This window comes from Cyprinodon variegatus, unplaced genomic scaffold (genome assembly GCF_000732505.1).
Source record: "Cyprinodon variegatus isolate N-32 unplaced genomic scaffold, C_variegatus-1.0 Scaffold515, whole genome shotgun sequence".
Taxonomy (NCBI): domain Eukaryota; kingdom Metazoa; phylum Chordata; class Actinopteri; order Cyprinodontiformes; family Cyprinodontidae; genus Cyprinodon; species Cyprinodon variegatus.
Window position 1 is genome coordinate 385,080 of NW_015150968.1, and position 19,155 is coordinate 404,234.

Here is a 19,155-nt window from a genome sequence, read left to right on the forward strand (position 1 = left end):
TGTGTCTGCACGTCCACCCTAATCAGTATCAGTGATGGGGGTAACGGCGTTACTACTTTGACTGTAACTATAACGCAGTTACCATTGTTACCATTGTTACTGCACGTTACTCAGGTCGCACAATTAACCTTTTTTAATGAAAGGACTTGTGCGCGCCTTGTTATGAGAGAGGGGAGGATGAGATTGGCTGTTACGGTGTTAACGTACAGCACACACAGAGAGAGGGAGAGTGAGGAGGACTCCAGCAGCAAAACAGCGTTTTCCACATGGAAATACCGGCGTTACGAGTAACTATAACTAATTACTTTTTCAAAGTAACGTTCCCAACACAGATCACTATATAGGGCACTATATAGTGATTTTAGATGAGCGAGTGAACATGGTCCTGGCACTGGTGGCTGGCTTGATTGCTCATTCCATCCACCTGTTTAACTCTGTTCTCTCATCATTGCTTATATGATCCACCTGTTTCCAGCTCATATATATACTGTTTGTTTTCAAGCCTCCAGTGCCAAATTATTCGAGTAGTTTGGTGAGAGTAACTCTAGCGTTTTGATTATAGTTCTGAGTAACCGATTGTGACCTGTTTCTGTCTTGTGGATCCCGAGTTTTGCTGTGCCCCTTACTGTTCTGTTAGTCTGATGTGTTCTGGACTGTTTCCTGGATTCTACTGGCTTATCAAACCTGGACTGTTTTTCTAAACACGGCTTTGATTCCCTCATCGGTACCTCATCGGCTCTCTGATCGTCTGGTTTATGAACTTGTTTCGGTTATGACTTCGGCTCAGATATTCCCTTCTGGAGACTCCTCGGCGTTGGTTGGCATCAGGTCCGCTCATCACCTGACCTGAGTTTCTGTTTCTACAGAGGATCCGGTTTATCCGCTCCAGCTGACCAGCAGCCGCACGCAGTTTCTAAATATAGACTGCTTGAACTCGTTCGGATCTGTCTGTTTGAATGTTAGGTCCAAGGTTTCGAGCCTGACACATCTAATGGATGAAAAAGTTGTGGACACCTTGAAAAGTAATGATCATGCATGGTCACTAGACGAGCAAATATAAATAGATTGGTATTCTTCATGGGATTTGTTGTCACAGCGGCCCACTGTCGACTACGCCTGTCGCTACCCAACAGCGGCGACAAATAGGGAATATATGCACAGGCAACATGTGAAAAGGTGGAGTCACATGACCAACAGGGAGTGAAAAGTAGTGATAATCTGTCAGAACGGTCAGTTAACTGAGTTCACTATAAAGTGCACTAAATAGTCCCCGCTCTACATAGCGAATAAGGGATTTTGGGGTTAGGGCGGACTTTCGGACACAGCCTATATCTTTACTGAGGAGTTGTTTCCAAAGCATTTGCTGCAAAAAAAAGGGGGAAAAAAAGCATTTGCTGCAAAAACATACAAATAAAATAATAATAAAAAAATAAATATTGGGTCAATGGTTCTGTTTCAATCTCCTTCCTTTTTCTTCTTCTTTAAAGGCAGTTTGCAAACAACTTTTAAGTGCATTACTGAACCAATTAGTAAGCAGTGTAACTGTTTCATCAGGGGTTGTAGATTTGTACATTTAAATTTGTTGGTTTTTGATTAGCACTTCCATCCATTTTCTATTCTGATTATCCCAGCTATGGTCACGAGGGGTGCTGGTGCCAGCACCAGCAGTCAATGGGCGAGAGGTGGGGTCCACCATGGACAGGTCACCAGTCCATTACAGGGCAACAGAAAGACAAACAGGACAAACCATTCACCCACACACTCACACCTAAGTAGTATTTAGAGAAGTTGATCAGCACTTGTTCTAAAACATCTGATGTCACGTGTATCTATGACACCTGAAAACAAGAAACAAGCATGAATCGTTAATTTATTCAGATATTTCTGGTCCAGCACTAGACTGGTTTAAACTTGAAAGTTAGTCCCTGTTTTGTATCAGCAGGGAAATTTACATAAGAAATTACAAAAATCACCTGTGGCGTTCCCCAAGGATCCACCCCAGGGTCCCTCCTATTCAATATGCTCCACTGAAGTTATAATAAACAACATAAGTCACAATAACTAAGCTGTACATCAGGATGTCACCAAGGTGACTATGAACCCATTCAACCACAAAATTGTTAAACTTATTAAAGTTTATAGAGCAAATTTATTACTTTTATTCATCAGTCATTTTCCTCTTCTCTTTATAATTATCTTGCAATGTACTATTTCCTGTGTTTTTTTTGTTTTTTTTTATGTACAGCACTTTGAATCGTCCTGTTACTGAAATGTGCTGCTGTATAAATAACTTTTCCTTGCTTAGACCTAAAAACTGTCCTTTTAAAAAAATAGAACTAAACAACAGATGAAAATATTACAAAAAAGCACAAAATGAAGATGCAGTCCTACTCGTTGAAGATGAGATCCGGGGCGAAATAGAGCATCTGACCATTGGTGTGTTTGTAGGAGCGCCAACTGAGGCAGAAAGAGGACAGGCACATCCAGGAGTACTGGATCAGGGTGATTTGGTCCTCAATGGGCAGACCCCGGAAACCTAGCAAACAAAAACACCACAACACACACATCATGGGTCAGGAGCCATTTAAAGGAGGCAAAAGAAAACTTAGAAACCAGTTTCTGCTTGTGTGTTTATCTGTGTCACTGCATTCCACACACTTATCTGCGCTAAAGTGTTCATTTTGAATCCGCCGTTTGCTTTGACATGATAACCAGTGACAAGTATTCACCCATTCTCTTTTTATGCAGATCCCACCAGGCCCGCGGTTATTGGCGCTTTGTGTATGAAGCTCCAAAAATAGTCAAACAGGAAAGTTGCCAAACTCTCAATCAAACTCTTGCAAGAGTCTCCTTCTCATGCAGAAACCTAGGCCAAGTGAGGACGCACCAGTGACTAATAGTGGCTGAGGGAATATTTCCGTCTAAATACGTGACAATCTGCATTTATTTGGAGGGGATTTGTGATAAATGGATGTTAAATGGCTTCCAGGCATTTCATGGTGTGGATATAATTTAAAATTTTATCTTGTATAGAAAGTGTAAAATAAAAAGGAAGTAGTTTTAATTTGGCCTGTTTTCCCAATGTTGCTCTGAAACCCGAGGAGATGTTTGTGAAAATGGCCGCTGATGTTTCCTGCTCCTCTCTGGGTGATCTGAGCTGCAGCATCCAAACCTGGACTGAGGGCAGATCTGAAAGTCCAAGGTTCTCGTTTTGACCCTTCTGTCTCGCTTCTATTTATACTTCCGGATACAGCAAGCAGACACCGTTTGAGGTATCAAATATTTGCAATCAGCAAATGAAGCATGTGCTCAGAGCTACCTGTGAGGGAGCCTTCCACATCTAACCCGCTGACTGGGATCTCAGAGGAAACGCTTCATCCTTCTATAAACATTATTCCCATTCCAGGTTGAATTTAATGAGATCCTCCGCGCAGACAAAGGGGATGTAAATGAGTTCTGTTTGGAAAGCTCGATCGTGATTCTATTTAACGCTGAAATAGGATTCATTTATAATCTTGTTGAGATTTTAAGAATATTTTCCTGACCTAATATTCAAAATTGAAACTGTGTACCCTGACTAAACCAGCAGAGCTGCATCTTTAATGGATAACGAGTGAAGATGAAGGCAATCGATCTTATTTTACAGTTTAAAACTAAAAGTATTAGTATTTGATCAACACAATCTATTGATTTTTGCCTGAGTATAAAATCTTCCATCCTGAACGCTGGGAAGTGGATGCAGTTTAAAGTTCAGGTCTTCTAGTTTCTTGGTGAGAAACATCTCCTCACTGTGACTTTTGGGCTCTGTTCTCGCTGCAGCTCTTGATGCTCAAACGATTATCAATTATTTTTAGGAAGACTTTTTTGTTTGTTTGTTCCATTACCTTTAAAATGTGGCCTGTATCTGACCTTACTGTGAACCATTAGAGGCTCCAAACTGACCTGCATGAGCTTTATTGTTATAAAGGATTGTCACAAGCAGCGAAACACTAAACATGGAGAAATGGTTATGTTTTAGGAGAACAACAGAAGCTATTTATTGTGTCAGCAGGCGCTGTTTGTGAAAAACATAAATAAAAGCAGAGGAAAACTGCTTATTGTGGCGCTTTAGGGAGTTCTGATGCCATTTTAGCACTAGAAACTGTCTGGATACAAAGATACATCTAGCAGTGGTGGGGCAGAGATTTTAACCGCTTTTCTTTAGAACTTCGTTATGTAAAACGACAACTATTAATCTTACATATTAGCTCCTCTCAGCTCTACAGGAAGGCTTGGTGCTGCCAGCGTTTTAGATGCAAACCGTCATCTGCTCACTGACCTCTGTAGCATTTTAAAGTCCTCTGTTTGAAGGTCCTATACGAAGTTAAAGTTAATTATTTCCCACATCCTGACGTTTCTAAAAGCCTTTAATTAGGCTTAAATTAAGTTCTAACTCTATTTATTAATGAGCTCTAAAGTCTTTGTGTTTTCCACTCAGCATTACTGGAAAGAAAATTAAATATAAGAAAATACTTCTTTAAATAAAGGTGAGGAAATTCACCAATCAACTAAAAAATTACATTAAAAAGAAACAACAACTCCAAAGTCTTATTTCAATTCGATGATATCTAATTATCTTAATTTATGATAAGAATACTAATTTATTTTATTTGATAATTTTATCTACCTGCTTAAATTAATGGCAAATACACATTTTCAGTGAAAATGTAGCTTATTTTTCAATTGGTTTTTGCAGCGTTAGTATCCCAGCATTCTAACTGCTGCTGCTTTCAGTGTGGTGACAAAAATGTGAGGAATTTGGTAGAAAGTGACGTCACAGATCTGGGTCGCTCCCACCAAAGTCACGGTAAAAAAAAAATAAGGCTTGGGCCACATTTGCCTGCAGTGGGAGGAGACCTTTACACAACTGCTGATATTGCTAATGTCCAGCAGACCAATAAAAAGGCTTCTTTGCTCCTCACTCTAGAGGAAAGCCCGCCTCCAGAAGTTAAGAGATAAAATATGCAAAGGATGAAAAATTCAATCTTAAAAAGACAAATGTGATAAAAAAAAATAAATAAATATTAAAAATCAAATATTAAAAATAAATAATGATTAATAAATTATATCTGAAAAAGCAATAAAGTTACTCTCAGTCACTTTTTTTGTATCACACTTTCTTTTTCAAATTTCCATTTACAAAATGCGTTTCTTGCAAAAATAAAGGACTGAATTTCACTCCATACTCCAGCAGAGTGTTTTTTTTTTTTTATCAAAGGACTGACTCAGGAGGATCAACAGAGATGTTCGTCATTCTTTGTAAGATTTTCTTTGTGGAAAATCTGCAAAAGCTGTGATCACAGATCTCGGACGCCGTAGCATTTGCCCATCAAGAAATTCTAGGAAACCATTATTGTTTTGGATCCTAACACCATTATTTTCCTCTCAAAACTTGAGTATAAACCTTAAAATAAATAATAAAAATTCATTCCATGAGAAAATATCAAAACAGTGTTCATGGCACATTTTGTACAGATTAGGATTTTTGGGCTGATTTACGTTCATCTGGAAATATTTTGAATATATATTTATAATATTACATCTAAAACACGTTCTTAATCTGTCTGCAGCTGTTAGATAAAAACCTCATATTAGAAGATTTTTCTTTTCTAAAAATATCCTCTTTTCTAATTCCTGCACAAAAGCAACATTTAGTCCTCAGCTGGTCACTAACCTGGAAGTACTTTGGCCCACTTCACCATGCGGACCATCTGCTTTCCAGCCAGGCGGTTGAGGCTGGACAGCAGGTGGTCGGTTGTGTCCGGCTGCGCGTTGTCGTAGCCGGAGTACACCTCCTCAGGTTCGATCAGCTCCAACACGCTGCAGATGGAGGGCGGCAGAAAAGGTGTGACCACGCCGGGCCCGTGGGGCACCAGGGCGCTGGCAGCGCTGGCATTCAGCTCCTTCTCTGAGGAGAGGTAGCCGCCTCCAGCGCCACCTGTGGCGATCTGGCCATCTTTGGAGCTTTGCAGGTCCTCGCTGACTCCCTTCAGCTTTAACTTCTTAGACTTCCGCGCTGCAGAGGAACAAAACAACCCAATTAACCAAAGTCAGAGCTGGATCTCTTAATCTGGGATTATAATCTTTAAAATAAAAGATGATTTATAGGCAGAGACATAAAAGATTCATACATCAATAAAAATGGTTTTATTTTCGTAAAATCTTGCTCAGTTCTCAGTTTTTATCACTTTAAAATTATAAAAGGTTTTAACGAAGACCTAGAAGACGAGCATCAGGCTCTTTCAATTCAAGTCACTTATTTAGTTCAGGGGTTCCGGCCCCCAGGGGTCCCAAAAGACTATGGGGAGGGTCACAAGATAATTTTCACAATCATTGCGATTTGATGCTTTAGGTATATTGAGGCCAAAAATATATGATGAAATATGTAGATACTACATTTCAGGTTATAAATGACATTTTATGATGCTGTACTGTATATTGTCATACTGATTTAAATGTTATTAAAAAAATTACAACAAAAAGAGACAAAAGCAAATAATTAAATGTCTTATTAAATATAAATATTTCGTTTTTATATTGTCTGTTTTTTGGGGTCACTGGCTTAGTTAGGCAAGCCCTGATTTAGTTCATGCTACGGCTTCATGTTTTCATGCAGGGAGAATAAAAACAGCAAATGCTGCATAAAGGAGGAGGTGGGCTGATGCTGTGCTGATAAATATCCACTGTGTATGACTGCCTGTTCGTTTATGCTTCTCTGAGTTATTCAGGCTGCACAACTTTATTAAACTCTGAAACTCTCCACATACTGTATATATTAGTCTATTTTATTGCATGCCTTATACCCACAGTGTTTTAGATATTTTTATAATTTTATTTACCTATTCCATATTATATGTTTCATGTTGCACGATTGTACCATAAAAGATTCCTAGTTTGTGAACTCCTTCACTAACAATGGCAATAAACCTGATTCTGATTCTGATAAACTGATATCTTTTTTTTACCTTCCAATGATCTGAAGTTCTTAAATATTCAATTAAAATAGAAAACTCAAAAATCTGCAAAAGAAAACGAAAACCAGCTGGGTCTTTTCATTGGTTTAAAGTTGGATCAGTCATTTTAAAACTTTACTGAAGCAAAAAAACCCAAAACAAAGCCTTTCGAGTCCTTCAGATTTTAACAGAGATGACAACAACATCCACTGACATAGAGATGACTGTTTAATCTGTCATTAATATGTTTAATATCGACCTTAAATCAGAATATGTAAAAAGGATGTATGTTATGTATGTTATGATGAGGAGGGATCCCTTTACTATAAAGAACTATAGAGAACACTATGAGTGACCTTAATGAAGGAAATAAAACAGCCAATCAGAAAAGCTGATCTAGGAGTCGGCTGGGAGACAATCCCTGCACCCAAGGCGTGATCTCTCCTCCTGCAGAGCTGTCAGCATGAAACCACCAATAATCTACTAGAACAGAGGTCTTCAACGTTTTCCAGGCCAAGGACCCCAAACTAATGGCGAGATGAAGCGGGGACCCCCTAATTATATATATTGCATGAAATTGTGTTGCGTCAAACTGGTCCTATAGTCACTTTATTACATACGGAGTAATGAAAAACAAAATAGTTTTTGCCCTGGGATTAAATAAAGTATTTCTGATTCTGATTCCTCGTTGATGGGTCAGATGCTTGAAAGAGCTCCTGTTTTCCCTGAATGTGTGCATTGATGACTGAAAGACATCTTCTGCGCCATATATATCGGTCGGCAACAGTTTGGTGAATTCATGTTAATGGGTATTTAAAGACATTTCAGTTAGTGGGAAAAATTGCAAAACTTTCGTGACCCCCATGCAGTACCTCTGTGGACCCCCTAGGGGTCGCGGACCCCCTGTTGAAGACCTCTGTACTAGAATATATATAAAGAAGAAGCTACACACCACTGGGATGACATAAATGGATTTTACGTACATTAAAAGTGAGTTATTCTGTCACTGAATTGTAACAAAACAGTTTCAAATCAAGACCTTCATTAATTTCAAATGTCAAAACTTGCCGGCAAAAAATGTAAAGTTTTATAGTCTTTTATAGTCTGATAGTACATACCTAAAACATATTTTTGCTTTACGTCCAGCCGCTATAAATGACTGTTATGTCATCATGGCATATATCACTGTTGATCTAATAACTTAAAAGGTTCTTCAGTGATCAGTGAGAGCGCAGACATACACAACATAGAGCGGACTTGGGTGTTAACTTCTGCTTTTAAAAATATGCAGGTAAGCCACGGCGCCAACATCACATGCCTGGTGTATTTACAGTTTTAGCTGCACTGAGGTTCTAATCTGCAATTCTTCCTCTTTATTACAAATGTTTGAGTCCATATATACAAGACATCATTCTCTGTTTTGTAAGTATGTATATCTATAGGGCATATTTGTTGCTTGTGAAAACATTGCTTATAAATAGGTCACGGACTAACGGCCCGGTCATGATTTCATAGTCGCTCTGGTCGTTGGTTGAGTCATTCTGCAGAGCTTTCAGGTCTGTTCATATTTTAGCTGAAAATATCAACGTCTGACTTTAAATCAAAGCTCATTTGGTCGTCCCCATTAACAGGAACAGCAGCTTGTTAATATTATCAATAGAAGTTTTACATTAAATCGCCTGGAGTCAAATTAATTACCTATTTTAATGTCAGCTCATGATTGAAAGACTTTATTTTTTAACATATTTTGAACTCTGTAATTGAATTAATCATGTTTCTCTGCAATGCTTCGTTATCAAGTATCAAAAATTATATACACCAATTAAATCAACTGAGTAATGGCAACATAAACCCAATACGATTCCAGCTCTGACTAAAGACTTTAAAATCAAATAATGCAAAATAAATTAAAGAAAATAATCGTCTGTTTAATTTAAAGGCTGGTTTAATGCTTCCCTGATCACAGCTCTGCACAGAGGGACCGTTTACTTCGTCAAATAAACACCATGAGGAAAATAATAGCTGGAGTTTAGCTGATGGGAAATCTTCAATATCCCCAAACGTATCAAAACTTTTATGTTTATAGAAATGTATATTCAAGATATTTCTAAAAATGGCTGTAAAATTGCCACTATTCCAACCCTCTCATCTATCAGATGGTCCGTAGGAAAGATGAAAACGGGACGGCAAGTTGGCCACACTGATCTCTATTTATTCACTGGATTGCTGATAGGATGTTATACACGGTACTGTGAAGTCATCAGCCGCCATATTGGTACTCCCTAATTAGACCGGTGGGAATGTAAACAATATGTGCGCTACAGCACCAAACATGATTTTCTCATTTTCAGGATGGCTTACAACTTTCAAAACAAAGATAAAATTATCACTTTTACACACACTTGCATTTCAGTAATCAGTAGATTACTGTAATTTATGGTAAAAAAATAGGCACATCACACTGCATAGTCATTATGAAGTCTATAATTCATGTAATATAACATATTATACGAATCCATCACAACACAATGAGTGTGTTAATGGACCATAATAATACTGTAGTCACATATTAAGAATATTAAACATACGCAATATCTAATGATGTGCCAATGTGCTAAGTTAACTATGTATATGTAATTTACATGTATTGATTACATTGTTGTGGTAATTACATTACATAATAGGCATTTTATGGCAAAACTCCCTGAAAGTGGGGAGAACCAAAATGGCGGTAGGGGTCTTCAGTTTTTTCAGTCTATCAGATAACTTTTAGTTATCAGGCTCCTCTCCTGTGGAACCAACTACCAGTTTTAGTCCATGAGGCAGACACTCTGTCTACTTTTAAGGCTAGGCTTAAAACTTTCCTTTTTGATAACGCTTATAGTTAGAGTGGCTCAGGTTATCCTGAGCTATCTCTATAGATATGCTGCTATAGGCTTAGACTGCTGGAGGACATCATTCTGCTTCATTCTATCTCTATTCTCCCACTCTGCAGAAACTGTTATCGGATTAATCTGTAACTTTATGCTCTGTCTGCTTTTTCTCATAGTAGTCTGCTGCCGTTTGGCTGTGGAGGTCGGCCTGTTTTCCAGTGTAGTCCTGTTTCTCTGACCGTGACTGAGTGGATGTGCTCTCTTCATCCTCTGACATGGGAGCTGGCTCAGAGCTCGTCTGCCTGGCTGTGTGTTTCCTGGACGGGGCCGCCTTTTACAGCTGCTTTTTGTATCTCTGCTTCTGTCTCCTTGAACCCCAGTCGGCTTCAGCAGATGGCCGCTCTCACTGAGCCTGGTTCTGCTGGAGGTTTCTTCCTGTTCAAAGGGAGTTTTTCCTCTCCACTGTCGCTACAAGCATGATTAGTGTGAGGGATTGCATTCGAGTCAGTGAGTCGAGGCAATCAACTGGTTTTCCTTAGATAGAAAACTTTGAATCAATCTGACTGGATGATCTGGTGAACTGTAAAGTGCCTTGAGATGACATGTGTTGTGAATTGGTGCTATATAAATAAACTGAATTGAATTGAATTGAAATTGAATAAATATGGATCAGTAACCGGCAAACCATTTGTCTTTACAAAGAGTCTGGTTTCTTTTAAGTTCATGTTTGGCTGCCCCTTAGTGGTCTGGAGCATTTCCAAAATCTGGAGATAATTTGCAGCTTTTCTTAAGTTCAATTTGTTTTTGCTACTTGCATGATTTTTTTGTATGTGTTTTGTGGGTTACCATCTTTTATGTGTCTGACACAATTTGCAGCACATCTATTTTACTGTTTTTGCTGTGTGTTTATTTATATATACAAAGCGTTTGCACCCTTCTTCTTCAGCACTTCAGAACTATTTTACCTTCAGTTTGACATTTGAACCAGATAGTAAACGAGGATTAGACACCATCTTAAGTTCAGTTTATTTGCTTTCAATTAGAAATTATTCTAAATCCTAATTTGATGCTGAAATATTCTGTAATTGGCTGAATGACAATGGGGGAAAAATGAGCAAATGCTGACTGGTGCTAAAATAGCATGGAAACTGGAGGAATATTCTGTCTGATAGACCAATAAATGCAGCTTTTGGACATGTTTGGTGTAACAGAGTTACTACAGAGGCTCCTTTATGATTGAGCAGAACAACAGCTGGTCTAGTGAGACTGATCATGTTGCTGGTGTTGGTTTAGAGCTCACTTCAAGGTCCACTAAGGTAAACATTATAACTGACTGAAGACATTTTCCACAGCATTGGTTTCTAGGATGCTTTTCTTTCCCTCTAACTTTTCCTTTGCAGAAACCATCAGAGAACAAGAACTCAAGAAACTCAACGTTTTTCTGGCTGAATATCATCAGCGTTTTGTTTCGGTTATCTGAGGTTCAAACAACACAGCAGCAGCTTGATATTTCTGTTTGCAAACACATTTAAATTCAGCTGAATGATATCAGGTTTGCATTCGAACACGAATAAACTCTGCCAACCTTAGTGGACCGATTTTATTAAAGGATGATCCGACTTCTGCTCTCAGATGCTTCATAGATATATAACATTATCGACCTCTCAGGACATTTTAACATGCAAAGCAGACTATTTTAACCCATGCATGTATCTAAGATTATAGAGCGGTTTGTAGGTCAGATCAGAGCTTTGAGGAAGAGCATCGTACTGCAGGGGCAGGGTGCCGTCACATTTACCATCCATGATGAAAATTCATGCTTGAAGTTGCTCCTCAAATTCGTCCCAATGGGAATTTAATGAAGTCATATTAAATCCACTGAGCTTAGGGTTAGTTTTTTAAGCCCCAAAGTTTGGATAAACAAAGGTATTCATTAAGGTCTAAGTTTCCTGTTAAACTTCTGTTGTAAACAGAGCTGAAAAAATAACCAATTTTAAAAACAAACAAATCAGGGATCATTTATGTAAAAAACTTCAACTTAACAATTATTTAAGGAAAAAAAGATAAAGAAATATTTAATGATTTGGCCCCCCTACCTGCAGTAGGGTGCCTCTCACTTCTTTCTTATGCATTTTGTAGTCTGGATTATAAATTTCCTCAGTGTTGAAAAGCAGGGGGTGGCTTTTAAACAACAACCATAGTGAAATAATCAGTCATAAATGCTGCACTGCTCTGATATCACTGCTTTTAAATCACTGGAGGTTTAAAGGGCCTAATCGTTTACTACGACTGCAAAAACATACCAAAAAATTATATCCATATTTAAATAGAACAATATCCACCACATCTTCTTCCTGATAGTGTTTACTTAGTCCTTTTGGAGCCTGAAAAGAAAAATGGCATCAACGCATATAAATATACACACACACACACACACACACACACACACACACACACACACACATATATATTGGCTCAAGCCACAGTAAACATCAACGCTCGTGTTGTGTTAGCGCTGCAATAACGGTTGTTTTGCAAATCAATTAATCTGTTTATTATTTTTTCAATTTATCCATTAATAATTCGATAGCAATAGATTCTTTAAAGATTTTACAAGATTAAACCAGGTGAAACTAAAACTTTTCCTAATAAATCTGAATAGAGCATATTGACAGACTGAATTTTTTTTTAAATCTTAAACGCAAAATGTATATGTAGTTTTTTATAATTTAGATAATTATATCTTTTTGATAAAATTATTGCCAAGTGTGTCGCTCTGTCAGCTAAAGGTATTTTTTACATGTTCTCCGTTTAAAGATTAATCAATGACTAAATAAGTTGAAGATTTTTTCAATAATCGATTAAATCCGATTAATTGTTTCAGCCTTAGTTGTATTCAGAGTATTACTTCTGTCTTATTACTCTTGGCATTGAATATTTATTTTTATTTCAAGTTTCCTTTTTCACACTTGGTCTTGAATTTTCCTCCTTTTTTTGCACCTTTGCTTGAAGTTACTGAGTAGAAATCATCTGAGTCTAAAGCTCTTCTTTATTTAGTTATTTAGAGCATGCACAACCGTGAACCACCAGTCACATTCTACTAAAGTTACAAAGACAACAAAAGCTTAAATTTACTAACAGAAAGAACAAAACCAATGAGTAAAACAGGAATTTAATATAATATAATAAGGCGCCATTATTTAACCAGAAGACTTTTGTTCTGGCAAGGAAATTCATAAAGTCAAAGTGCGAAGTTGGGCCCCTTTTGGTTTTAAAACAAAAAAGCTCAGGAACCCCAATTTGATCAGTGAACTTTAATTAATTGTTAGCTTTTATGGTATATGTGGCTCAAATAATTTCCCCATTGTGGGACAATAAAGGGATTTATATTCTATTATTCTATTCTACTCTATAAAGAAGTACACATTTTATTTTTATGCTTAAATCCACCTGCTTTTGAAAAAAATAAAATAAGTACAGCTAGAGTCTATTTAAATGAAGTGGCACTCAGCCTGACAGTAGGTCAGAGCGACATACCAACATATTTTATTCTGTGACCTAATAGGTTCCTGTTTTTCCTGCCTGTGTAAATTATCAGTCGTTCGGGTCATGCCAACCACAGAATGACTTAAATTGGAAAGCAACCGGATTTTCGTTTCCTTCGGTTTCATAAACTATGTGTAAAAGATTTTTTTTGTTTGTTTATTCAGTCGGTATTTAGTATAGCTGGCACAAAAAAAAACAACAACAAAATAAATAAAATGATTCAGTACTTTAAAAGAAAATGAAGCATATTGTAAAAAAATATCCTCTCGCTGCAGTTTGGGTTCACAGCTTAGTTAAAAACTACTAATTAAAACAATTTATTCTGTCTTATATCATGACTATAATATTATTGACTTAATTCCCATAATATTAGGACTTTATTATCAGAATAAAAATGAAATAAAGTCTTATAATGGCTCTTTTACACCTCTATATTTATCCAATCAATAAGCTCAGATGAAAATCAATCTCTTTCCTACTGATATATTTAGGTCATAACTTCACTATGCATTTTAATCCGTCTGACCTATGAGTATCTATTAGTGATTCCTTAAGTCTGTATTTAAATTATTTATTGCATATTTTAATTCAGAGTCAACTGTTTTAATTATAGTACAAATGTTGTGTGTTACTGTAACAGCGTGTAATAAGGCAGATTGCTGACCACGCACCCAGTAATCTGTTATGTTGCTTTTGCTGTTCCTGCAATAATAAATATGTTCATCATTTCCTAAAGGTTAACATGTAGATGTTAAAGTAAAGTATTGGTTTCCGTGTGTCTAACTGGGTTGGAATTAAATCCCTGATTGGGATATCTCTGATTTTAATCTGTAAACGTGACGACAGCTTTATTTTCAGCCACGGTTGGAGATGACAAACATCTCATATGGTACAGTAGATGTGCTCAGATTTACGCTCATGTCCATCCGATGACTCAGCATCTCTGGGCCTCCTGTGGCGACAGCCAGACCTACTTTTCCACATCTATTATCCCCTGTAAACAGACTCACGGTAACTCAAACGCTGGCATGTGACAGAGCAAATCCGGACGTCAGGGCGCTCACCTCCGAGGTTCATCCCGGCCTGGAGACACTTCCGTACCCGACAGGCTGGACAGTTTTTCCTTCGGATCTTATCAATGATGCAGTCGTTTCTTCCTGCGCACAGGTAGTTGTGTTGACCTGCAAGAGCAAAGAGTACAAGTGAGGAAGAGTTACCTTCAATTAAATACGAGGACATGATGGAAAAGTTCAAAGATTAAAGTGAAAATGAGGAAAATGAGATTTTTTTTCTTAGCGGAGCTTTTACAGTAAATAGGATGCAGGGCTATGATGGAAGCAGGGCTCTGGCTGCAGCTCGCCTATTTCTGACAGTGATGCTAACATGGCGAGAATCCCTCCAGCCTCCTGCCTAGCCCTTAGCTAAACCCAATGATCTCCCATTTCAGAGAGCTTCCTTCCGCTCCACTAGCTCTTCACTGTACCGCTCCTCCTCCTCCTCCTCCTCCTCTTTTCACTCATCTTCTCCTCTATAGCTGCGTCTCAATCCCTTTTTTCCCACACGTCCGCCAGCCTCTGAGCAACGAACACCCACACACACCATGCTCCTGTCTATGCAAAAACACACTCATTCACTCACAAAGGCAAGCACACACAAAAGTGCAGTATATGTTTGCTAAATAAAACAATACCCACAGAAGAAAACACAGCTGAAACCAAATGGCACACATTTGACCCCAGTGACCCCCCACTGCAATGCTTGCTTTCCCCAGGCTTTAGGTTGATTTTATGCTAATACCATGTTGTAGAAATGTGTACATGTTAATAAGCGCCGCTCCTGAAGGGTCATTTCTTCACTTAGAGGACTTTTGCATGGACTGCATGCCGTGTATGACTGATTGTTTACATGCACATTCTCTGCAAATGATTCTGTGAATTATCTCTGTGATCTTCATCATGGGATGTATGTTTTTGCGTGCAGTACTGAGCAGAAGTTGTTTTGGGAGCCAGCAGGAGCAGTGCACAGTGTGTCTGTCTGGCTGCTGCCAAAAGCCAAGGAACCGAGCTGCAGGAGGAGAGGCAGCAGCTGTAGCCCCACCACTATTTCTGGCTAAATCACATGACCGTTACATAAGCCCATTTTTCTTGCTCTAAAAAACAGTAAACTGCGACACAGGAAACACAACGCAGCCATATCCTTCCCCCCCTCCTCCTGTGCACAGAGAAACACATCCACATGCACTTGATTGGGCCAGAATGGGAATTCTGAAAAGCTTTCCGAGTCAACTCAATTCGCTCACTTCACAAAGTCTTGTTGATTTTTGTGGGAGTGAAGCTCTGAGAGCCGCAGTCAAAGTGCTGCTGTGGACCCGCGTTGGTGAACAGTTGGCTCATCTGAAAAGGAGGGAATTTGTTTATTCGTTCACCGTGTCTGCATGAATTCACGCAGCCCTTTTACCTCTGAACATACATCTGCCAATCCATCCTGCAAGATTCAGTCAGACAGACAGCAGTTACATTTTCAGGGTTGGTATCAAGGGCCGCTCCAGAATCGGAGGACAAATTATTCAAGAAATACAGGAAATAAACCATCATCAGAAAGGACTCGTCCAGCTAAAAACACATTTTATTTATCATGTCCTGTATTTGGGGAAGCCCTGTCACAGATATATATGCACCCAATATTTCATCAGAATACTAATTTTATTTCAGAAATTAATTGGCTTGTAATGAGTGAAGCAACTTTTTATATCACATTCAAGTTTTTCATTTTCAAATGCTTCAACATTTATTTTTTAACCTTTTTGCCCGAATACGGCGTGCAAAAACTCCTTCATCTATCAGAAGGACAACGGTTCATGCTTCCGGAACGGATCGGGTAGAGACAAGCTATGCTACAAAAGCTGCAGTTTCTAAAGGAGGCTGTTAGCGGTTAGCATCAAGATAAAAACCTTTTCCTAGATATATTAGAATGATTTAAAACAGCAGAAAGATGCTTCACTGTCACTTTAAACAGTCCATTATCTTCTGATTTCTCTGTTCCAACAGATACCTCAGGTATAACGGCTCTTGGAAACGTTGAGGCAGCCATGCGGTGCGTTATTTTATAAAATTACAACAGTCTCTGCTAATGTGAATTTTCCTGTGTTTATTCCGTTGGTTGCAGTCCAGTCACACCTAACTGTGTCATCTACCCAGCATGCAAAAAAATGAAAAATTACCACCACGGGTGAAAAGTATAACAAAAGACATGATTGTTGAAGTAACAATGAGTTTTCATGCAACACAAATATTAATTAAATAATTGATATATTAGGAAAATTACAACATATTTTGGGCCGAAGGGATCAGGATCTCTTTAAAGGTCAGTCAACTGATGCATTCTGATCAGTTTTCTGATGAAATTCAGTATATGAGCTCCTAGATGCACAAACGCAACTATGTTCATATGAAAAAGTATAACTAAAGTATGCTATGGACATGTCAATATATTATTTAAAAAGTAAATTTTTCAGCCCTGGACAGACGGATATGCTGCTCCTTTCTTTAATTGGAAAAAAGAAAACTTAAAGAAAAAACATTCTGGGAATTTAAACATAAAGGATAAGGCTTCTACCTCAAGGAATATTAAAAGGAAAAATTGCATTAAATAGATAACCATAAAAAGATCACCATTCTCTATAATGTTTTTCAGGCACTAGGGTTATCTATTTTGTCATTCTGATAGGTGGGAGGCAGACAAGAGTCCGGGACTCAAACCAGTGGCGGCCATATTAAGCCGGTCAGGGGTCACATTAACGCCACCAGCATGTTCATCTCTGCTTTGTTTAATAGTATTTTCTTACCTCTACAGTAAATAAAGGCTAAAGATTTCACCTGCATAATATATAGCCTCGATGTGACGTATGTAAACAAAAACAGTTTATGATAAAATGGCTCTCATATGCCCCCCCTTTACAGACAGATTTAATTCCATAAATATACACAAAATTCAGCTGTTCTGCTTTGTTCTTTTTAACTTTATGTGATTATATAAGATACAGATAATCATCTTTACATCATTATTTTATCACACCACATTTTAGTTTTTACATATACATAGATATACATACAGATATATGTACAGAAGAGCTATATGTGTATATATATTTTATCTCTTTTTATTCTTATTTTTTATCTTATTATATTGTATAGTTGGATGTGTGTATATATCATGTAAAACTGTAACTAGAGCGTGTAACAAAAGTAATTTCCCTCTGGGATTATTAAAGTATTTCTGATTCTGATTCTGATTCTGATTCTGATTGTAGTGTGTCTCTAAAGAAAGGAAAAAACATGGAACTGAAGATACTGATAAAATCTATCAGGGTGGTGAGGCTCATTTGGTTGCAGGCAAAAGGTGTGACCCACACGAATGTCATAGAACAAAGGGATCAACAGGAAGGGAAGTGGGTCAGATTAGATCCACTGAAGAGACATTCAGGTGAGTCCAGGGCAGAGGAGCAGAGGCCCTGCAGGAAGTGGCGTTCGGTTGCACCACTACCTCAGAATCAAACTCATGCAGTTAAACGTTTGTTAGCAGCAGCACCAAGTTTTAATACCTTAACGTTCAAGTTACAAAAAGATGTTTCATACGGTTGAGCGGAGAAATTAAATCCATGGATGGTTTAAGTTATTCTCATCTAACAGCATAGTCTGCATGAGAAAACGACTGACTAAATCCTAATATCCACTGTATTATATATATATATATATATATATATATATATATATATATATATATATATATATATATATATATATTTTGCTACAGCTCTGGCTCAAAAGGCATCTGCACTAAAAGACAAAGACAAAATTCTAGTTTTGTTCTTCGACTGACTTAACGCATGGTTCAAAAGCTGTAAGTTCCTCAAACAGATTCACTCCTTTTTTGTAAAACAAAGACCTCTCAAAAATGAAATCTCTTTGGAGAATGCAGGAAGTTCTGGACTCTTTGTAAAGGACAGAGTCTCTTGTTTTTGCGTCTGGATTCAGATTTACTAAATGTGGGATTGCTAAAAAGTTGTGCTGTGTACTGATAAAATCTATTTCTTTTTACTGCTGCCAGAATGAAGGCTGGGAGAGCTGCAGCAGGCAGGAATGGGCTAAATGACACAATAAAACTGTAGTCTTTGCTCAGGACCATTCACATTTCAAAGGGCAAAGCAATGGCTGCATACATGAGAACACTTGTTTATATCTGAATATGTCCATGCGTTTTTATAGAGGGACTGTTTGGAGACTTCAATGGCTAATTTAGAGAAACCGGCCATAACCTTTGAATGCTCCAACAAAGACACATTTAAGAGGGCTCTATGGAAAATCTAAATCACACACACTTGACAAAAAGAAATATGAAAAGAAAGGCATAGGAAAAAAATGCAGAGAATAGATCAGAAAATATTCCCAAAATCTGAACATTCCACTGATAATCTTTGGCTATAAAACAGTCTCAGTCATGTAGATTTTTGATTTTTAGCAGTTTGATCTGTATGGATGGAAAGTTTGTGGGTTTTTGTTTTTTTTTTTTACACGCTTTTAGGGTCACATGATGCCTTTTAGATTGTTTCTAGTTTTTCAGAAATGTCCCAACTAGGGCTGCAACAATGAATCGATAAAATCGATAAAAATCGACTTTTAAAAGCGTTGGCAACGAATTTAATCATCGATTAGTTGTGTCGCGCGATTCATGCGTCATCCGCCGCC

The 19,155-nt window shown here is 37.9% G+C and overlaps 1 protein-coding gene across 1 annotated transcript in view; it reads right to left on the reverse strand.

Annotated features, from left to right (window-relative positions):
* The window catches only part of nr3c2 (nuclear receptor subfamily 3 group C member 2), a 139,064-nt gene that overhangs the window by 31,065 nt on the left and 88,844 nt on the right, over positions 1-19,155 (reverse strand). Inside the window, exons 4-6 of the mRNA XM_015390848.1 lie at positions 14,476-14,592; positions 5,714-6,055; positions 2,392-2,536 (exon numbers count right to left, since the gene is read on the reverse strand). Coding sequence (XP_015246334.1) covers positions 2,392-2,536; positions 5,714-6,055; positions 14,476-14,592 — 604 coding nt within the window. The remainder of the gene's footprint in view (positions 1-2,391; positions 2,537-5,713; positions 6,056-14,475; positions 14,593-19,155) is intronic.